The sequence below is a fragment of the Erinaceus europaeus genome, chromosome 12 (genome assembly GCF_950295315.1).
Source record: "Erinaceus europaeus chromosome 12, mEriEur2.1, whole genome shotgun sequence".
NCBI lineage: Eukaryota > Metazoa > Chordata > Mammalia > Eulipotyphla > Erinaceidae > Erinaceus > Erinaceus europaeus.
Window position 1 is genome coordinate 50593925 of NC_080173.1, and position 15255 is coordinate 50609179.

The 15255-nt window shown below is 39.8% G+C and overlaps 1 protein-coding gene across 1 annotated transcript in view; it reads left to right on the forward strand.

Annotated features, from left to right (window-relative positions):
- The window catches only part of FBXL20 (F-box and leucine rich repeat protein 20), an 86072-nt gene that overhangs the window by 52553 nt on the left and 18264 nt on the right, over positions 1 to 15255 (forward strand). The window contains exons 8-10 of the mRNA XM_007530936.2: positions 7859 to 7954; positions 10765 to 10891; positions 12115 to 12189. Coding sequence (XP_007530998.2) covers positions 7859 to 7954; positions 10765 to 10891; positions 12115 to 12189 — 298 coding nt within the window. The remainder of the gene's footprint in view (positions 1 to 7858; positions 7955 to 10764; positions 10892 to 12114; positions 12190 to 15255) is intronic.

Sequence of the window (15255 nt, forward strand, 5' to 3'; positions counted from 1 at the left end):
TCTCTCTCTCTCTCTCTCCTTTATTTTGTGTTAATAAGTGACTAAGATATGTAGTAATGATAAAGCATGAGTCAGCAAATATTCTATTTGATGGGAGGTAAGTAAATATTTAGAAATTCTTTGTCTTTACAGTTTATGTTAGTTATTCAATTCTGCTGTTTGTTTTCTTTTTTAAAAGATTTTACTTATTTATTAATGAGAAAGATAGGAGGAGAGAGAGAAAGAACCAGACATCACTCTGGTACATGTGCTGCTGGGGATTGAACTCAAGATCTCATGCTTGAGAGTCCAATGCTTTATCCATTACGACACCTCCTGGACCACTGATGATGGTTTACAAAAGTAATCATGGACAGTGTGTAAATAAATGAGCATAATTATGTTCTAGTCAAACTTGATTGCTTTATTTCATTTAACTTTATTGAACTTCATTTACTTTTTAAAAATATTTTTATGAGGTGCACACACACACCCCTAGAGCACTGATCAAACTCTGGCTTATAGTGGTGCTTGGGATTGAACCTGGGACCCTTGGTACCTCAGGCGTGAAACTCTTTTCTCATAACCATTATGCAGTCTCCCCAGCTCCTCATTTACTTTTTTTTTTTAAAGGAAATATTCCTTAAAATTTTTTTTATTATTATCTTTATTTATTGGATAGAGATAGCCAGAAATTGAGAGGAAGGAGGAGATAGAGAGGAAGAGAAACAGACACCTGCAGACCTGCTTCACCATTTGTGAAGCTTTTCCTCTGCAGGTGTGTTCCAGGGACTCAAACCCAGGTCCTTGTGCATTCTACCAACATGTGCACTCAATCAGGTGCACCACCACCCAACCCCCTTCATTTCCTTTTTATGTCACAAGAGTCATGATGTGTTTTGTTTTGTTTTGTTTTACACCAGAGCATTAATCAGCTTTGGTTTTGGTACTGATGGAGATTGAACCTGGGACTTTGGAGCCTCAGGTGTGAGAGTCTCTTTGCATTATCATTACACTACCTACCCTTTTTTCTGTCTTTCTCTGCAAAAATGCTCCACAGCTTTTCTCACAACCCAGTAGTATCTTACTGATAGTCCTCAAAGTATAAAAGCTATTTGCCTCATTAATTCATTCATTCATTCATTCATTCTGTAGAGACAGAGAAGGTAGAGAGTGAAAGAGACCACAATACCAAAGCTTCCTTCAGTGTGGTAGGGACAAGGCTCTAACTTAGGTCACGTATGGGGCAGAGCTGCACACTATCCATTCTGCAGCCAAGTTGGTGACATAATGGTCAGCATAGCTGCCTTCCTACTGAGATATTTCACTAGCTCTCCTTTTTAAGTTTGTACTTTTTTTTTTTTTTTGTTAGTGGATCTTTATCACTCTGCACTGACTTTTTCAGACAGAAAGAGACAGGGAGACAGAAGGAAAGACATAACACCAAAACTTCCTGTAGTGTGATGAAGGCTAGGCTGAAACCTGGGTCAGACACAAGGCAGAGCAAGTACATTATACAGATGAGCAATTTTACATTTGAAGGAGAGAGTTTCACATGAGACAGAGGAAAGGGAAATAGATAGGCAGACAGACAAGGGTCCAGTACATACGGTGCTGGGGAAATTAAGCCCGTAACCTTGGGAAGGAAAGGTCAGTGATCTGCCATTTGTGCTATTTGCCCAGCTGCCAGACAGACTATTTTGTAGCCCTAATTTTGTAATATTTTAAAAATAAAATAGTGACTGATCAAAGTAACATAATTTGTATTAAGTTCTTGCTTTTTAAAAATATTTTTAAAATATTTTTGTTTTATTTATCATTGGCCAGAGACAGAGAGAAATTGAGATGGGAGGGGGAGATAGAGAGGGAGAGAGACACCTGCAGCCCTGTTTGACCATTCATGAAGCTTTCCCGCTGCAGGTGGAGACTAGGGACTTGAACCTGCATCTCTGTGCACTGTAATGTGTGCACTTAGCCAGATTCGACACTGTCTGGGCCCTTAAATTCTTGTTTTAATAAACATTATTTTGGGCCCGAACATTGGCACATCAAGTTAAATGCACATAGTATGAAGTGCAAGGATCCCAGTTCAAGCCCCGGTTCCCCATCTGCAGAGAGGTCACTTTACAATCAGAAGCAGGTCTTCAGGTTTCTCTGTCTCTCTCCCTTTTTATCTCCCCCTCCTACTCTCAATTTCTCTCTGTCCTATCCAATAAAATTAAAAAAGTGGCCTCAGAGCAGTGCATTCATAGTGCCAGCACCAAGCCCCAGCAATAACCCTGGAGGATAAATAAATAAATAAATAAATAAATAACATTAAACAACCAGGGGGGAAAAAATCAATCAAGAGAACTTACCACATTGGTACCTTGCCATGTATGTGGTCCAGGTTCAAACTTTGGCACCACATGAGAATTCCACAGCACTGAGGGAAAGAAACTCTCCTCCCTCTTAATTTTTTTCAAAATGAAAATTTTAACCAGGTAGTGGTAAAATCATGTATACATTTAGCTCTGGTTCTGGGGACTGAGGGATATTAAAGCTATTCTTGATTTGTGGGCCATTGAAAAACAGGCAATTGGTAATATTTATTGCCTACTGGAACCAGATAATCTTCACATCATATTCACACCCTTGTATAATCTTTCCCTCTGGAATGTAGACTGAACCTAGTTACTTATTTCTAACAAAAGAATAATACAGAGTGTTGTGCGGTAGCGCAGCAGGTTAAGCACACGTGGCGCAAAGCGCCTAAGGATCCCATTCAAGCCCCCAGCTCCCCACCTGTAGGGGAGCTGCTTCATAGGCGGTGAAGCAGGTCTGCAGGTGTCTTTCTCTCCCCCTCTTTGTCTTCCCCTCCTCTCTTCATTTCTCTCTGTTCTATCCAACAACAAATGACATCAACAATAACAGTAATAACCACTACAAGGCTACAACAACAAAGACAACAAAAGGGGGAAAAATGGCTTCCAGGAGCCAGTGGATTCATGGTGCAGGCACTGAACTCCAGCAATAACCCTGGAGGCAAAAAAAAAAATTGACTTGTTGGGGTCAGGCAGTAGCATAATAGGTTGAGCGTACATGATACAAAGCACAAGGACCAATGTAAGGATCCTGGTTCGAGCCCCTGGCTCCACACCTGCAGGGTGGTCACTTCACAAGTGGTGAAGCAGGACTGCAAGTGTCTATCTTTCTCTCCCCGTGTCTGTCTCCCCCTCTTCTCCATTTCTCTTTGTCCTATCCAACAAGGATAGCAATGACAATAACAACAACAATAATTAAAAACAAGGGCAACAAAAGGGAAAAATAGCCTCCAGGAGCAGTGGATTTGTAGTGTAGGCACTAAGCCCCAGCAATAACCTTGGAGGCAGAAAAAAAAAAAAAAAAAAGATTGACTTATTAATGTGAGAGGAAGATGGAATCAGAGGATCTTCTTGGTAGCCAGGCTGGGGATCTTGGGGCCTCATACACAAACTACCTACTGATAATATGTTTTTTTAAATATTTAATTGCTTATGAGAGGTAAAGAGAACTACAACATCACTGGCAGATACCATGCCAGGGATCAAACTTGGGAATTCATGCTTGAGTGTCCAACAATTTATTCACTGCTCAACTTCTCAGGCCACGATACTCTGTTGGTTTTTTTTGTTATTCCCTTTGTTGCCCTTGTTTTTTATTGTTGTAGTTATTGTTGTTGTTACTGATATCATCGTTGTTGGATAGGACAAAAAGAAATGGAGAGTGATGGGGAGAAAAAGACACCTGCAGACCTGCTTCACCACTTGTGAAGCGACTCCCCTGCAGGTGCAGAGCTGGGAGCTCGAACCAGGATCTTTGAGCTGGTCCTTGCGCTTCGCGCCATGTGTGTTTAACCCACTGTGCAACTGCCCAACTCCCTATTTTAAGAATTTATTTATTTATGAGAAAGATAGGAGAGAGAGAAAGAACCAGACATCACTCTGGTACATGTGCTGCCAGGGATTGAACTTAAGACCTCATGCCTAAGAATCTGGTGCTTTATCCACTGTGCCACCTCCAGGACCACTAAGTTTTTTTTTTTAATATTTATTTATTTACTCACTTTTGTTGCCCTTGTTGTTTTATTGTTGTAGTTATTATTGTTATTGATGTCGTTGTTGGATAGGATAGAGAGAAATGGTGAGATGAAGGGAAGATGGGGAGAGAAAAATAGACTCCCGCAGACCTGCTTCACTGCTTGTGAAGTGACTTCCCGGCAGGTGGGGAGCCAGTGGCTCAAACCTGGATCCTTGGCTGGTCCTTGCGCTTTGCACCACGTGCTCTTAACTCGCTGTGCTATCATCTGACTCCCATTCCTAAGATGTTTATAAAGGATTTTTGAGAGAGAGTGAAAGCGAGAGAAGTGGGGCCGGGAGGGGAAAAAGAGGGGGAGAGAACACTGAACAAATGGAATGCTGAGGACTGAACATGGGACCTTATGCCTAAGAGTGTCTATACCACTTTATCACTTATGAGCATCTTATATGGGGGTGGGGGTATAGAAAGTCACTATTTAGTGGCTGTGGAGGTGACTCGAGTGGAAGAGCCAAAGCTTTCTGGTTTGATCCCTTATACCTCATGTATCGGAGAGGTTCAAATAAAATAGGCTTATGATAGGACCTAACAGCATTATTTCCAGACTTTCCCTCAAAGAAATGGAAACAGTTGACTTAAAGACTGTAAAAGAGGGGGCTGGGTGGTGACACACCCAACTAAGCTCACATAGTATGAAGCAAAATGATCCAGGTTTTAGCTCTGCTCCCCACCTGGAGGGGGGGATGCATCACAAGTAGTGAAGCAGGTCTGCAAGTGTCTTTCTCGTTCCCTCCCTAGCTCCTCTTCCTCTATTTCTGTTTGTTTTATCCAATAAAATGGGGAAAAAATGGCTGCTAGGAGCAGTGGATTTGTAGTATCAGCTCCAAGCCCTATCGATAACCCTGAGGGAAAAAGAAAAACCTTTAAAAAAAAAATCAGCAGAGTAGAGTATATGGCTCTTAATTTGCATCTAAATTCAAAACAGCTTCACAGAGGTGTTTATGAGAATGCAGAAACTTGAATATAGATTAGCTATTACATATTAAGGGATTAAATTTCTCATTAGGTATATGTCCTGAAATTTTCAAGAATAAACCATTATCTGGAATTTTCCTTAAAATACTGATACAGGTTGTCCTGGGAGGTGGTACAGTAGATACAGTGGTCAACTCTCATGTGTGAGGTTCTGAGCTTGATCACTGGTGTTGCCAGAATGATGCTCTGCTTCTCTCCCTTTACCTAGTAAATAAATTCTTTTTTTTTTTTTGCCTCCAGTTTTATTGCTGGGGCTAAGTGCCTGCACTATGAATCAGCTGCCCCTGGAGGCCATTTTTTCCCATTTTTGTTGCCTTTGTTGTTGTTATTAGATAGGACAGAGAGAAATTGAGAAAGGAGGGAAAGACAAAAGAGGAGAGACAGACACCTGCAGATCTGCTTCACTACTTGTGAAGTGACTACCCTGCAGATTGGGAACCAGGGGCTAGAACCAGGATCCTCATGCTGGTCTTTGGTCTTTGTGCTTTGTGCCATGTGTGTTTATCCCACTGCGCTACCACCCGACCCCTATAATAAATCTTTTTAAACAAATATTTACTTACTCCCTTTTGTTGCCCTTGTTGTTTTAATGTTGTAGTTATTATTGATGCCGTTTGTTGTTGAATAGGACAGAGAAAAATGGAGAGAGGAGGGGAAGACAGACGGGGAGAGAAAGCTAGACACCTGCAGACCAGCTTCACTGCTTGTGAAGTGAACCTCCTTCAGGTGGGGAGCCGGGGGCTCAAACAGGGATCCTTAAGCCTGTCCTTGTGCTTTGCACCATGTGCGTTTAACCCAGTGTGCCCGGCTCCCCAAAGCACAATTCTTACTCACATCCTTGCGCTTTGTGCCACATGCACTTAACCTACTGCACTACCTCCCAACTCCCTAAATAAATCTTTTTTAAAAATAAAATACTGTGTGGTCCAGGAGGTGGCGCAGTGGCTAAGACATAGACTCTCAAGCATGAGGTCCTGAGTTCAATCCCTGGCAGCACATGTACCAGAGTGATGGCTGGTTCTCTCTCCTATCTTTCTCATGAATAAATAAATAAATTCTTTAAAAAAATAATAAAATAAAATAAAATACTAAAACATGGTTGATTGGTTCCTTTCCCTCTCTCTGTCTTGCTACTTTTTTTTTTAAGTTATTTATTCATTAATGATAGAAGATAAGAGAATCGGGATGTCACTCTGGCACATACAATGCTGGGGATTGAACTTGGGACCTTATCCTGAGGTGTCACAGTCTTCGTATTTGAAAAAAAAGTTAGCCTAGACAAAGAAACACACTAGGGTCAGCAAAATAGCTTGCTTTATTATATCCTGCTTTGCCATGAATACAACCCAAATTCAGTACTAGCTCTCACTGTGCTTGGTGGGAGTTTTGATGCTACAGTGTCTTTCCCTTTCTAATTCTGTCTCATTTCTTTATCATTCACTCCTTTGTGATGTGAAAAGTTACATAGTAATTTTTTAAAAAAGCTAAACAGAGGACTTGATCACTGTGAAAAAAAACTTTAAGACATTCACCAGGCATGCCAGGAGGAGATGCAGAAGATAAAGTGCTGGACTTGTAAGTATCGATCAGTTCCTGAGCTCAGTCTCCAGTATTGCATGTGCCAGAGTGATGCTGTGGTGTCCTTGATAATAAATAAATTTAAAGAGAAAACAAAAAGAAGGAAGAAAGAAACCAATAGGATTGGGACCACATGCCACATTGTATGAGGCTGTGTATATGAACTCAGTCTTCTCTTTCTCTAAACCATAAAGAACATAAAATTGGGCCAGGGAGGTTTCTCACCTGTATTGCATATACACAAGACCCTGGGTTTAATCCTTGGTTGGGGGTGGGGGTAGTGAGAAAGGAAGATAGAGGACGAGGAAGAGAGAGAGAAAAAAGAAAAGAAAAAAGAAAGACAGGCCAGGCAGTGGCAGACCTGGTTAAGTGTACACACTGCAGTATGTAAGGACCCAGGTAAGGGAAGGGCGGTGGGGCTGGGGGGAGAAGAAAGAAAAGAAAAAAGCTTAGCAGGTCTTGGCATCAAGTGAGCATACCAAGGTACCAAGGGTAGCACCAGTTAAGTTCCATGCATGGTGGAATAGTGCCTGATGTTTTTCCCTCTCAAAAAAATGAAAAGCCACTAAGATGGCTCAGTGGTCTTACATGTGAAAGGTTTTGAAACACAGTCCGTCCCCCCCCCCACCTGCAGACCTGCTTCACCACTTGTGAAGCAACCCCCCTGCAGGTGGAGAGCCGGAGACTTACGCAGTCCTTGGGCTTCACGCCATTTACTATATTATTTTAATGAGAGGGAGGAAGAGAAAAGCACTGTTCAGCCCTGGCTTATTGCAGCTAGTCCTCGTAGCCTTGGGCATGAGAGTCTTTTGCCTAAGCATTATGTATCTCCCCACCCCTCTACCTGAAATTTTAGTCTGTGCATTTCACTACTGGCTAGCAAGTACTAGACTAGCTAGCTTCCTAGTATTTGTGCATTTGCAAAATTAACGAATATCAGTTTGTTTTTAATAGCTATGAAACTCTTCCAAGTATTCATGGCCCACCATCCTCTAGTCATAAAATTCTTATGCACAGTGTAGCCTTTCTACTCTTTCGTAATTGGTAGCTTCCACTTTCTCAGCATGAAAGGTCCAAGGATTTATAGTGCTTTTATTTGGGGTATGGTATATTTATAATATCTTTATACACACATATTTAATGAGAATCATGTCTGATATGTTAAAAATGTTTTCTTATTCATTGTTTTTCTCCTTTTTCTCATGTTCAGTACATGTACTAGCCTTAGCAAGTTCTGTTCCAAACTGAGGCACCTTGACTTGGCTTCCTGTACATCAATAACAAACATGTCTCTGAAAGCACTGAGGTAAATTTCTTTTATTGTCAGATAATAAGTTATTTTTTGATGACTGAAATGATGTTGGAATTGAAAATTATGTTATTGCTATTTATTGTAGCTTAGAATAAATCTTCTGCTTTACTACTTTGCCAAATTACAGAAAACATTCAAGTGAAATGACTAGAGGTAAGGGTTGGGGGTGCGGAAATGACTGGAGGTAATTAGGATTTCTGAAAAGAACAGTATAATTCATGCATGATTTTTTTAAGGCTTGTTTCCCCAAAATAAAAGGCCATATTGTAACAATAATTAAAGCAGCACTTGAGTTAGATTGTTAACCAGGTACCTTAAGGAAATACAACCTTTCTTAGTTTTCCCTTATCATCTCATAAGATTATTAACATCAGATAACATCATTACTTGATGTATATTAGACCAAACAATACAAAGTTTCCAGTATTTGACATTTTCTGTGGTATAAAAATGGCATTTTGGGACTGGGCACACATGTTACAATGACCTGGGTTCAAGCCCATAGGGGGAAAGCTTGAGTTGTAAAACCATGCTGCAGGTGTCTGTCTGTCAGTTACTCTCTCTTCCTTTTCTCTCAGTTTCTCTCTGTCTTGGTCTGGGAGATGCTGCAGCAGATAAAGCGTTGGACTCTCAAGTGTGAGGTCCTGAGTTACATCCCTGTCAGCACATGTACCAGAGTGATGTCTGGTTCTTTCTCTCTCTACATATCTTCTTCATGAGTAAATAAATTAAATCTTTAAAAAAATCTTTTCTCTGTCCAGTAAATGAATAAGTAAATAATATATATTTTTAATTTTATATTTATTTATTCCCTTTTGTTGTCCTTGTTGTTTTATTGTTGTAGTTATTATTGATGTCATCGTTGCTGGATAGGACAGAGAGAAATGGAGAGAGGAGGGGAAGACGGGGAGAGAAAGATAGACACCTGCAGACCTGCTTCACCGCCTGTGAAGCGACTCCCCTGCAGGTGGGGAGCTGGGGGCTCGAACCAGGATCCTTACGCTGGTCCTTGCACTTTGCGCCGCGTGCGCTTAACCCGCTGTGCTACCGCCCGACTCCTGTAAATAATATTTTTAAAGCATCTTTATGGGACTAGACCTAACATATATGAACTGCTTAGTAGCTTAATTCTTGGAAAGTACTCAATTATTTATTTTTTGCCACTGGGGTTATTGTGGTGGCTTGGTGGGCCACAACTTTGCTGCCCAGGTGGCCTTTTCCCCCTTCCTCCCTTCTTTTTTTTTTTTTTAACCAGAGCACTGCTCAGCTCTGGCTTAATGGTGGTGTGGAGGATTGAACCTGAGAATATGGAACCTCAAGCATGAAAGTCTGTTTCCATAATCATTATGCTATCTACCCCTGCCCCCTTTCTCCCTCTTTTCTTTTCTTCCCTTCCCTTCCCTTCCCTTCCCTTCCCTTCCCTTCCCTTCCCTTCCCTTCCCTTCCCTTCCCTTCCCTTCCCTCCCCCTTCCTTTCCTTCCTTCCTTCCTTCCCTCCTTCCTTCTTTTATGATAGAGACAGAAGAGGGAAAGGGGTAGGGAGAGGAAAAGAGAAATAGAAACCTACCTGCAAGAGTACTCCACTGTGCTATTGAAAAGAGTTCAGATTTAAATAGACTATAAGTAAAGACTTTTTCTAAAGGCTGGGGAGATGTGTAGCAGTTGTATAACAGACTTTCATGCCAGAGACCTAGAGGTCCTGGAGGTTCAGACCCAGGCTCCACCATAAGCCACAGATGAGCAGTATTATAAAGAGAGGGAGGGAGGGAGGGAGGATGGCATGGTGTAATAGCTTATTTTTAGATACTGTGCTGCTTTAAGTAAATGTAAATGTTCTCATTATTGCTGTGATAATAAAATTATGTGATTGATAATATGTGTGAATCTAAGCACTTTGTTATCATTTTTTAGCAGGTCACTTATTTCCCATTTCCCATCTAGAAAAACCTTTAAATATGTGATGATTACAAAAGGAATTTAATCTGAGAAGTATATATCTTCAGGGTTGGCATAATAACTCACTTGATAGTATGCTGCTTTACCATGTATGCAATCCACGTTTTGAGTCCAGCCCAAAGGATGCTTTAGCTCTGTGATTTCTTTCCCCTCTGTTCTTTCTCTGTCTGAAATCAATAAAACAATTAATAGGAAAACAATTAATAGAAAATGATTCAGGGGCTGTGGAGATGGCATAATGGTTATGCAACAGCCTTTCATGCCTGAGGCACCAAAAGTCACAGGTTTAATCCCCAGTACAACCATAAACCAGAGTTGAACAATGCTCTGGTCAAAGAAAAAGAAAACGGTTCTGATGTGGTTTATTCTATCACAGCTAATTTCACTCACTTTATTTGATGGGATCACTTTTAGCTTTCAAATCTGATAAATCTTGTTTAAATAAATTTTGTATATAAAGCTTTATTTTCATCAGATATGGGGGGTTTATACTAAAGAGATTAAGACTACACAACTTAAATAAAAATTTCTCATTTTTACTTAAAACAACAAAGTAAACCAGCATTTAAAAAAAAATCTACCTGGAAAATAATACTGTACTTGGTAGTTTAGCTGGATTTAAGGTAACCCTTCTAGTGATATAGTACCACGTAAACACTACAAACATAAGTCAGCCTTTGTTGTTATGGGAGTATTTATATTCTAAATCTACATTATGTAAATATGTTCTTTCTCATGGAGAAAGTGGGGCTGTATGCATTCCCTGACTAAATAGCCAATAAAATGAGACTTTGGTGCTTTTGGAATTAGATTTAGTCATATGTTTGTTTCATTTTGTTTTATCCTAAGTGAGGGATGTCCACTGTTGGAGCAATTGAACATTTCCTGGTGTGACCAAGTAACCAAGGATGGTATCCAAGCACTAGTAAGAGGCTGTGGGGGTCTCAAGGCCTTATTCTTAAAAGGCTGTACACAGGTAATACTACATTAGTGCTTGTGAAAAGTAGAGGACCTATGAACTTTGTAGCAGCCTGGCTTAAGGAATGTTTAGTTGTTATGTATTTTTGACCAAGATACACGGCTTACCAAAAGTGTTTTCCATAGAGTAACAACATTGAGAAGAATTAATGTCTGACCAAAGATAAAACTGTAAAGGCAAGGAAAATAGAGATAAGATCATGCAGTGTAGACAAGAAGGGTATCATGTAACTTCAAGTGAAAGAAAAAGTATCATGTTTTTACTGTCGTGACACCTTGAACTAGATAGGCAAGAAAGTCAGTTTTGGCAATTTTTACTAGTTGTCTAGCAACCAGGAGCTTTTTCAAAATAAGCCAAGTATATAACAACCTACATTTTATACCATTTGATTTTTTTTCTCTGCCAGTCACATTACAAATGCAACATATTTTGTCATTAAAATTTTTGCTCTTTCAGTGTCTTAGAATGGGGAGAAAAAAAGGTGGTGGTGAGGGGGGAATTCACATTGTAGCATCTAAAAGGTTATGATGACAAATGGGTTTAGAAATGACTGATAAAGTAGAGCTAGGCTCTTATTTCATTAATGGTAACTAAAATCGGGATTCCATGGGGGGGGGGGGTGGAACCTTTATTCTTTCACCAGGGTGGAAGGAGTTTCATTGTTTGAAATAGAGCTGTGGACTGTGACTGTCTTAAAACAACAGCTTGAGCTTCTGACTATTTATGGAATCCTGAAAAATATTGATTGGAATGCATCTTTATAGCAGATAAACTATATAGCAGATATACTATAGCAGATAAACTAGATCCTTTTCTCAGCTCCTGCTCCCAAAAATTTGTTTTAAAAAAAAGTTATAGAAAATGTAGAAATATGGAAATTTCTTTGGCTTTGCCATCCTTAAAAGTGAAATATGACAACACAGATTTTATTTATCAGAGGAAAAATTTTCAAACATTAGGCAATGTTTTTTTTTTATTTGGGGTGATATAAATCTGATATGAGAAAGAACTGATGAAAAATACTGATAAACATACTAATCATGTGACTTATACTTTATGTGTTATTGTTTCTGGTTCATTGTTCTTTTGAAACTTTATAGACTATATTTAGAATGTGTTGATGAATGTGACCATTCCTTTAAAACAATATCAGTAATATTTTTTCTTTTTTTTTTCTTTCTTTCTTGTCTTTTTTTTTTTTTTTCTTTTTCTTTTTCTAGCTAGAAGATGAAGCTCTCAAATACATAGGTGCCCACTGTCCTGAACTGGTGACTCTGAACTTGCAAACTTGCTTAGTAAGCAGTATTTCTCACAACTTTTCCTTTGGAAAAAAGAAATGCTATTTATTTCAAATGAGATAGAAGCATATAAGCATATGAGAGACAGAGAGAGAGAGAGAGAGAGAGAGAGAGAGAATCCAGAGCACCAATCTAGTTTATGGCTTGGTGGCAAATCAGAAAGCTCAGGCATGCATACCTGTATTCCGCTAGCTGATTCATTTCAATTCGTATTTATAGTTCACACTTTGACTTGTTTGGACTATAGGTTTTTTGTGTGTGTATCCCAGTACTCTTTTCATAAAAGCATTTGCTGAAACTACTCAGGGTGCTAGAACACTGATGACACATCTTTAGCTTTTCTTTCTTGCCTTGACAATTATGTATGTATATTGCTTTAGAGTGAGAGCCTCTCATAGCAACGAAGTCATTAAGGATTGTTTTTCATTTTGCTCAACCTCCTCTATTTATGATACACTTGGTTCTAATTTGGTCATCTACAATTTGAGCACATAGTGATTTTTTTAAATTTATACAGGTTTTATTTATTCATTTGTGCATTTAAATTTGTTTCTCTTAGCCAGAACACAACTCAGCTCTGGCATATAGTGATGCTTGGTATTGACATTGGGACCATTGATGCCACATGTATGAGAGTCCTTTATACTTACTATCAGTGATGCTGTCTTCCTGGCTATCATTGTTTAGTTTTAAAAGTGAAGCATAGTGCATCATACTTTTTTTTTTTTTTTTGGTCTCCAGGGTTATTGCTGGGGCTCAGTGCTGGCACTATGGATCCACCACCATTCCTGGTGTCTGTTTTTTCCTTTTTTAAAAAAATATTTATTTTATTTATTTATTCCCTTTTGTTGCCCTTGTTGTCTTATTGTTGTAGTTATTATTGTTGTTGTTGTTTTTTCCATTTTATTATATAGGACAGAGAGAAATTTAGAGAGGAGGGGTAACTAAAGAGAAAGAGAGTAAGATAGACATGTGCAGACCTTCTTCACTGCTTGTGGAGCATCCTCCCTGCAGGTTGGGAACTGTGGGCTTGAACCCAGGTCCTTGCATGGGTCCTTGTGCTTAGTATTCTGCATTTAACCTGGTGTGCAATGGCCTGGGCCCCATGGACCATACTTTATTCAGTTTAAACAGACTACTTTCCACCCCTTAAAGGATAGTACTGAGAGTGATCTGCTTTGGAGGCTTACAAGAACTAAGTAAAAGGAATGATGTTCCTTTTCATTCTAACTGCCCCTCCCTTTATGTTCTGATGTCATAGTTGCTAATCATTAGCAGATTCATTAACATTATGAAACTGATGTGTTTGACTTGAGAGAATGTGTACAATTTTATTTTCTTTTTTTCCTTTACTGGAGGGATTAATGGTTTACAGCCAACAGTAAAATACAATAGGTTTTCTCTTCTTTCCCTTGCAGCTTGCAATATTTCTTCCTTGTCCTTACATTTAGACAATGTTACTGTGATATTTCTTGGGGTTGTTTGTTTAGGGTTCAGTAGCTTTGGCTTCCTTTCAGCTTCTGCTATATCTGGATTTTGGCCATTATCTAGATGTGGGAAGTTTTCTGAAATAATTGCTCTGAATGTGTCCTCTGCTCCTCTCTTTCTCTTCATCTTTGAGGACCCCTGAAACTCTCAAGTTCTTCCTTCTGATGGAGTCTGCTAACTCACAGGGGGTTGCTTCATTGTGTGAACCTTTCTTCTTCAACAGCTTTGCTCTCCAAGAGTATGGAGGTTTTGTCTTCTAGTTTTGCTATTCTGTCTTCAAGCTGATTTACTCTGGATATAAGACCTCCCAAGTAGGCTTTCATGCTATCAAGGCTAACTTTTAGCTCCTGTATTTCTTCTTGGAGCTCTCTTTGTGAAATTCTTAATTCTTTGGTGAGTAGGCTTCAAGAGTCCTTAATTTGAGCTTGTATGTTATGGTTGGAGTCTTGAATGCCCCTCATAATTAGCTTTCTGAAATCACACTCAGACATGTTATCATAATCCTTATGGAGATAAATATTTGTACTTTTTTCCATGTTTATTGCTGGGTTTGGTTTTTGCTTTTAAACCGGCAAGTGGTGCTGTTGTTTTTTGTTTGTTTGTTTGTTTGTTTTTTCCGGTAGTGTGGAAGGGGAAGAGCACCTTCCCTGTTAACTTAGATTCCATTAAAGCCTCAGTGGGTAGTGAGTACTTCGATAAGGCTTCCCGTGGCTTCTTCTCCCACTCCTGTCCTGAGTTGTATCCCAGGCTCAGGGTCTTGCAGTGCCTGTTTTTCAGACTATACTGTGTTCTCTGACCACACGACTGCACTCCCCCAAGCTGCTGCCCCTACACTCAGTATGTGGAAATTAAGATGGCTCCCCCTGGCTGTGGCTGTAGCCCTTGCTCTACAAAATTCTGCCCACCACCACTTTCCACCTTTCTGTTGGTACACACCTGATCCTCTGATTTTGTAGGCTATGTTGCATTCCAGGTGTTGGCTTTGTTGTTGTTATTGTTGTTTTATTTTTAGTTTTTGTCTTTTTATCCCAGGCACGATCTTTCAGTTGTTATTACTCTTTGGCCACCCCCCCCCCCCAGAAGTCTTTGAAACCACAATCTTATAGTGCTAAGAAAGATAAAAAAAAAAATTATTCTTGGGTCACTTCATAGACTTACAAAAAAAAAAAAAATAAGATGCGGGTCAGCACAATCCCCCACACCACCATAAGCCAGAGCTGAACAGTGCTCTGGTTAAAAAATAAATAAAGATGAGGGTCAGCAACCATTGTTCATTTAGACAGTGTGTTTACCTTGTCTTTGGCACAACCCTAGTTCATGCTTGACCCCCACCATACTGAGGAAAGCTTCAGTGCTGTAGTGTCTTTCTCTTGTCTCTCTGCCTGTCTGCCTGTCTTTCTGTCTGAAAAAGTCAGCTTGCAGTGGTGATACCCCAATGACAGCCCTCCACTCCTACCCCCTCCTGGCAAAATAAAGATGGTAAAGGCCAGGAGAATATAACTCACTGAGTATATACTTCACCGTATTCAAGAACACCAGTTCAAGCCCCAATCTGTCTGCATAGGAGTGTAATGC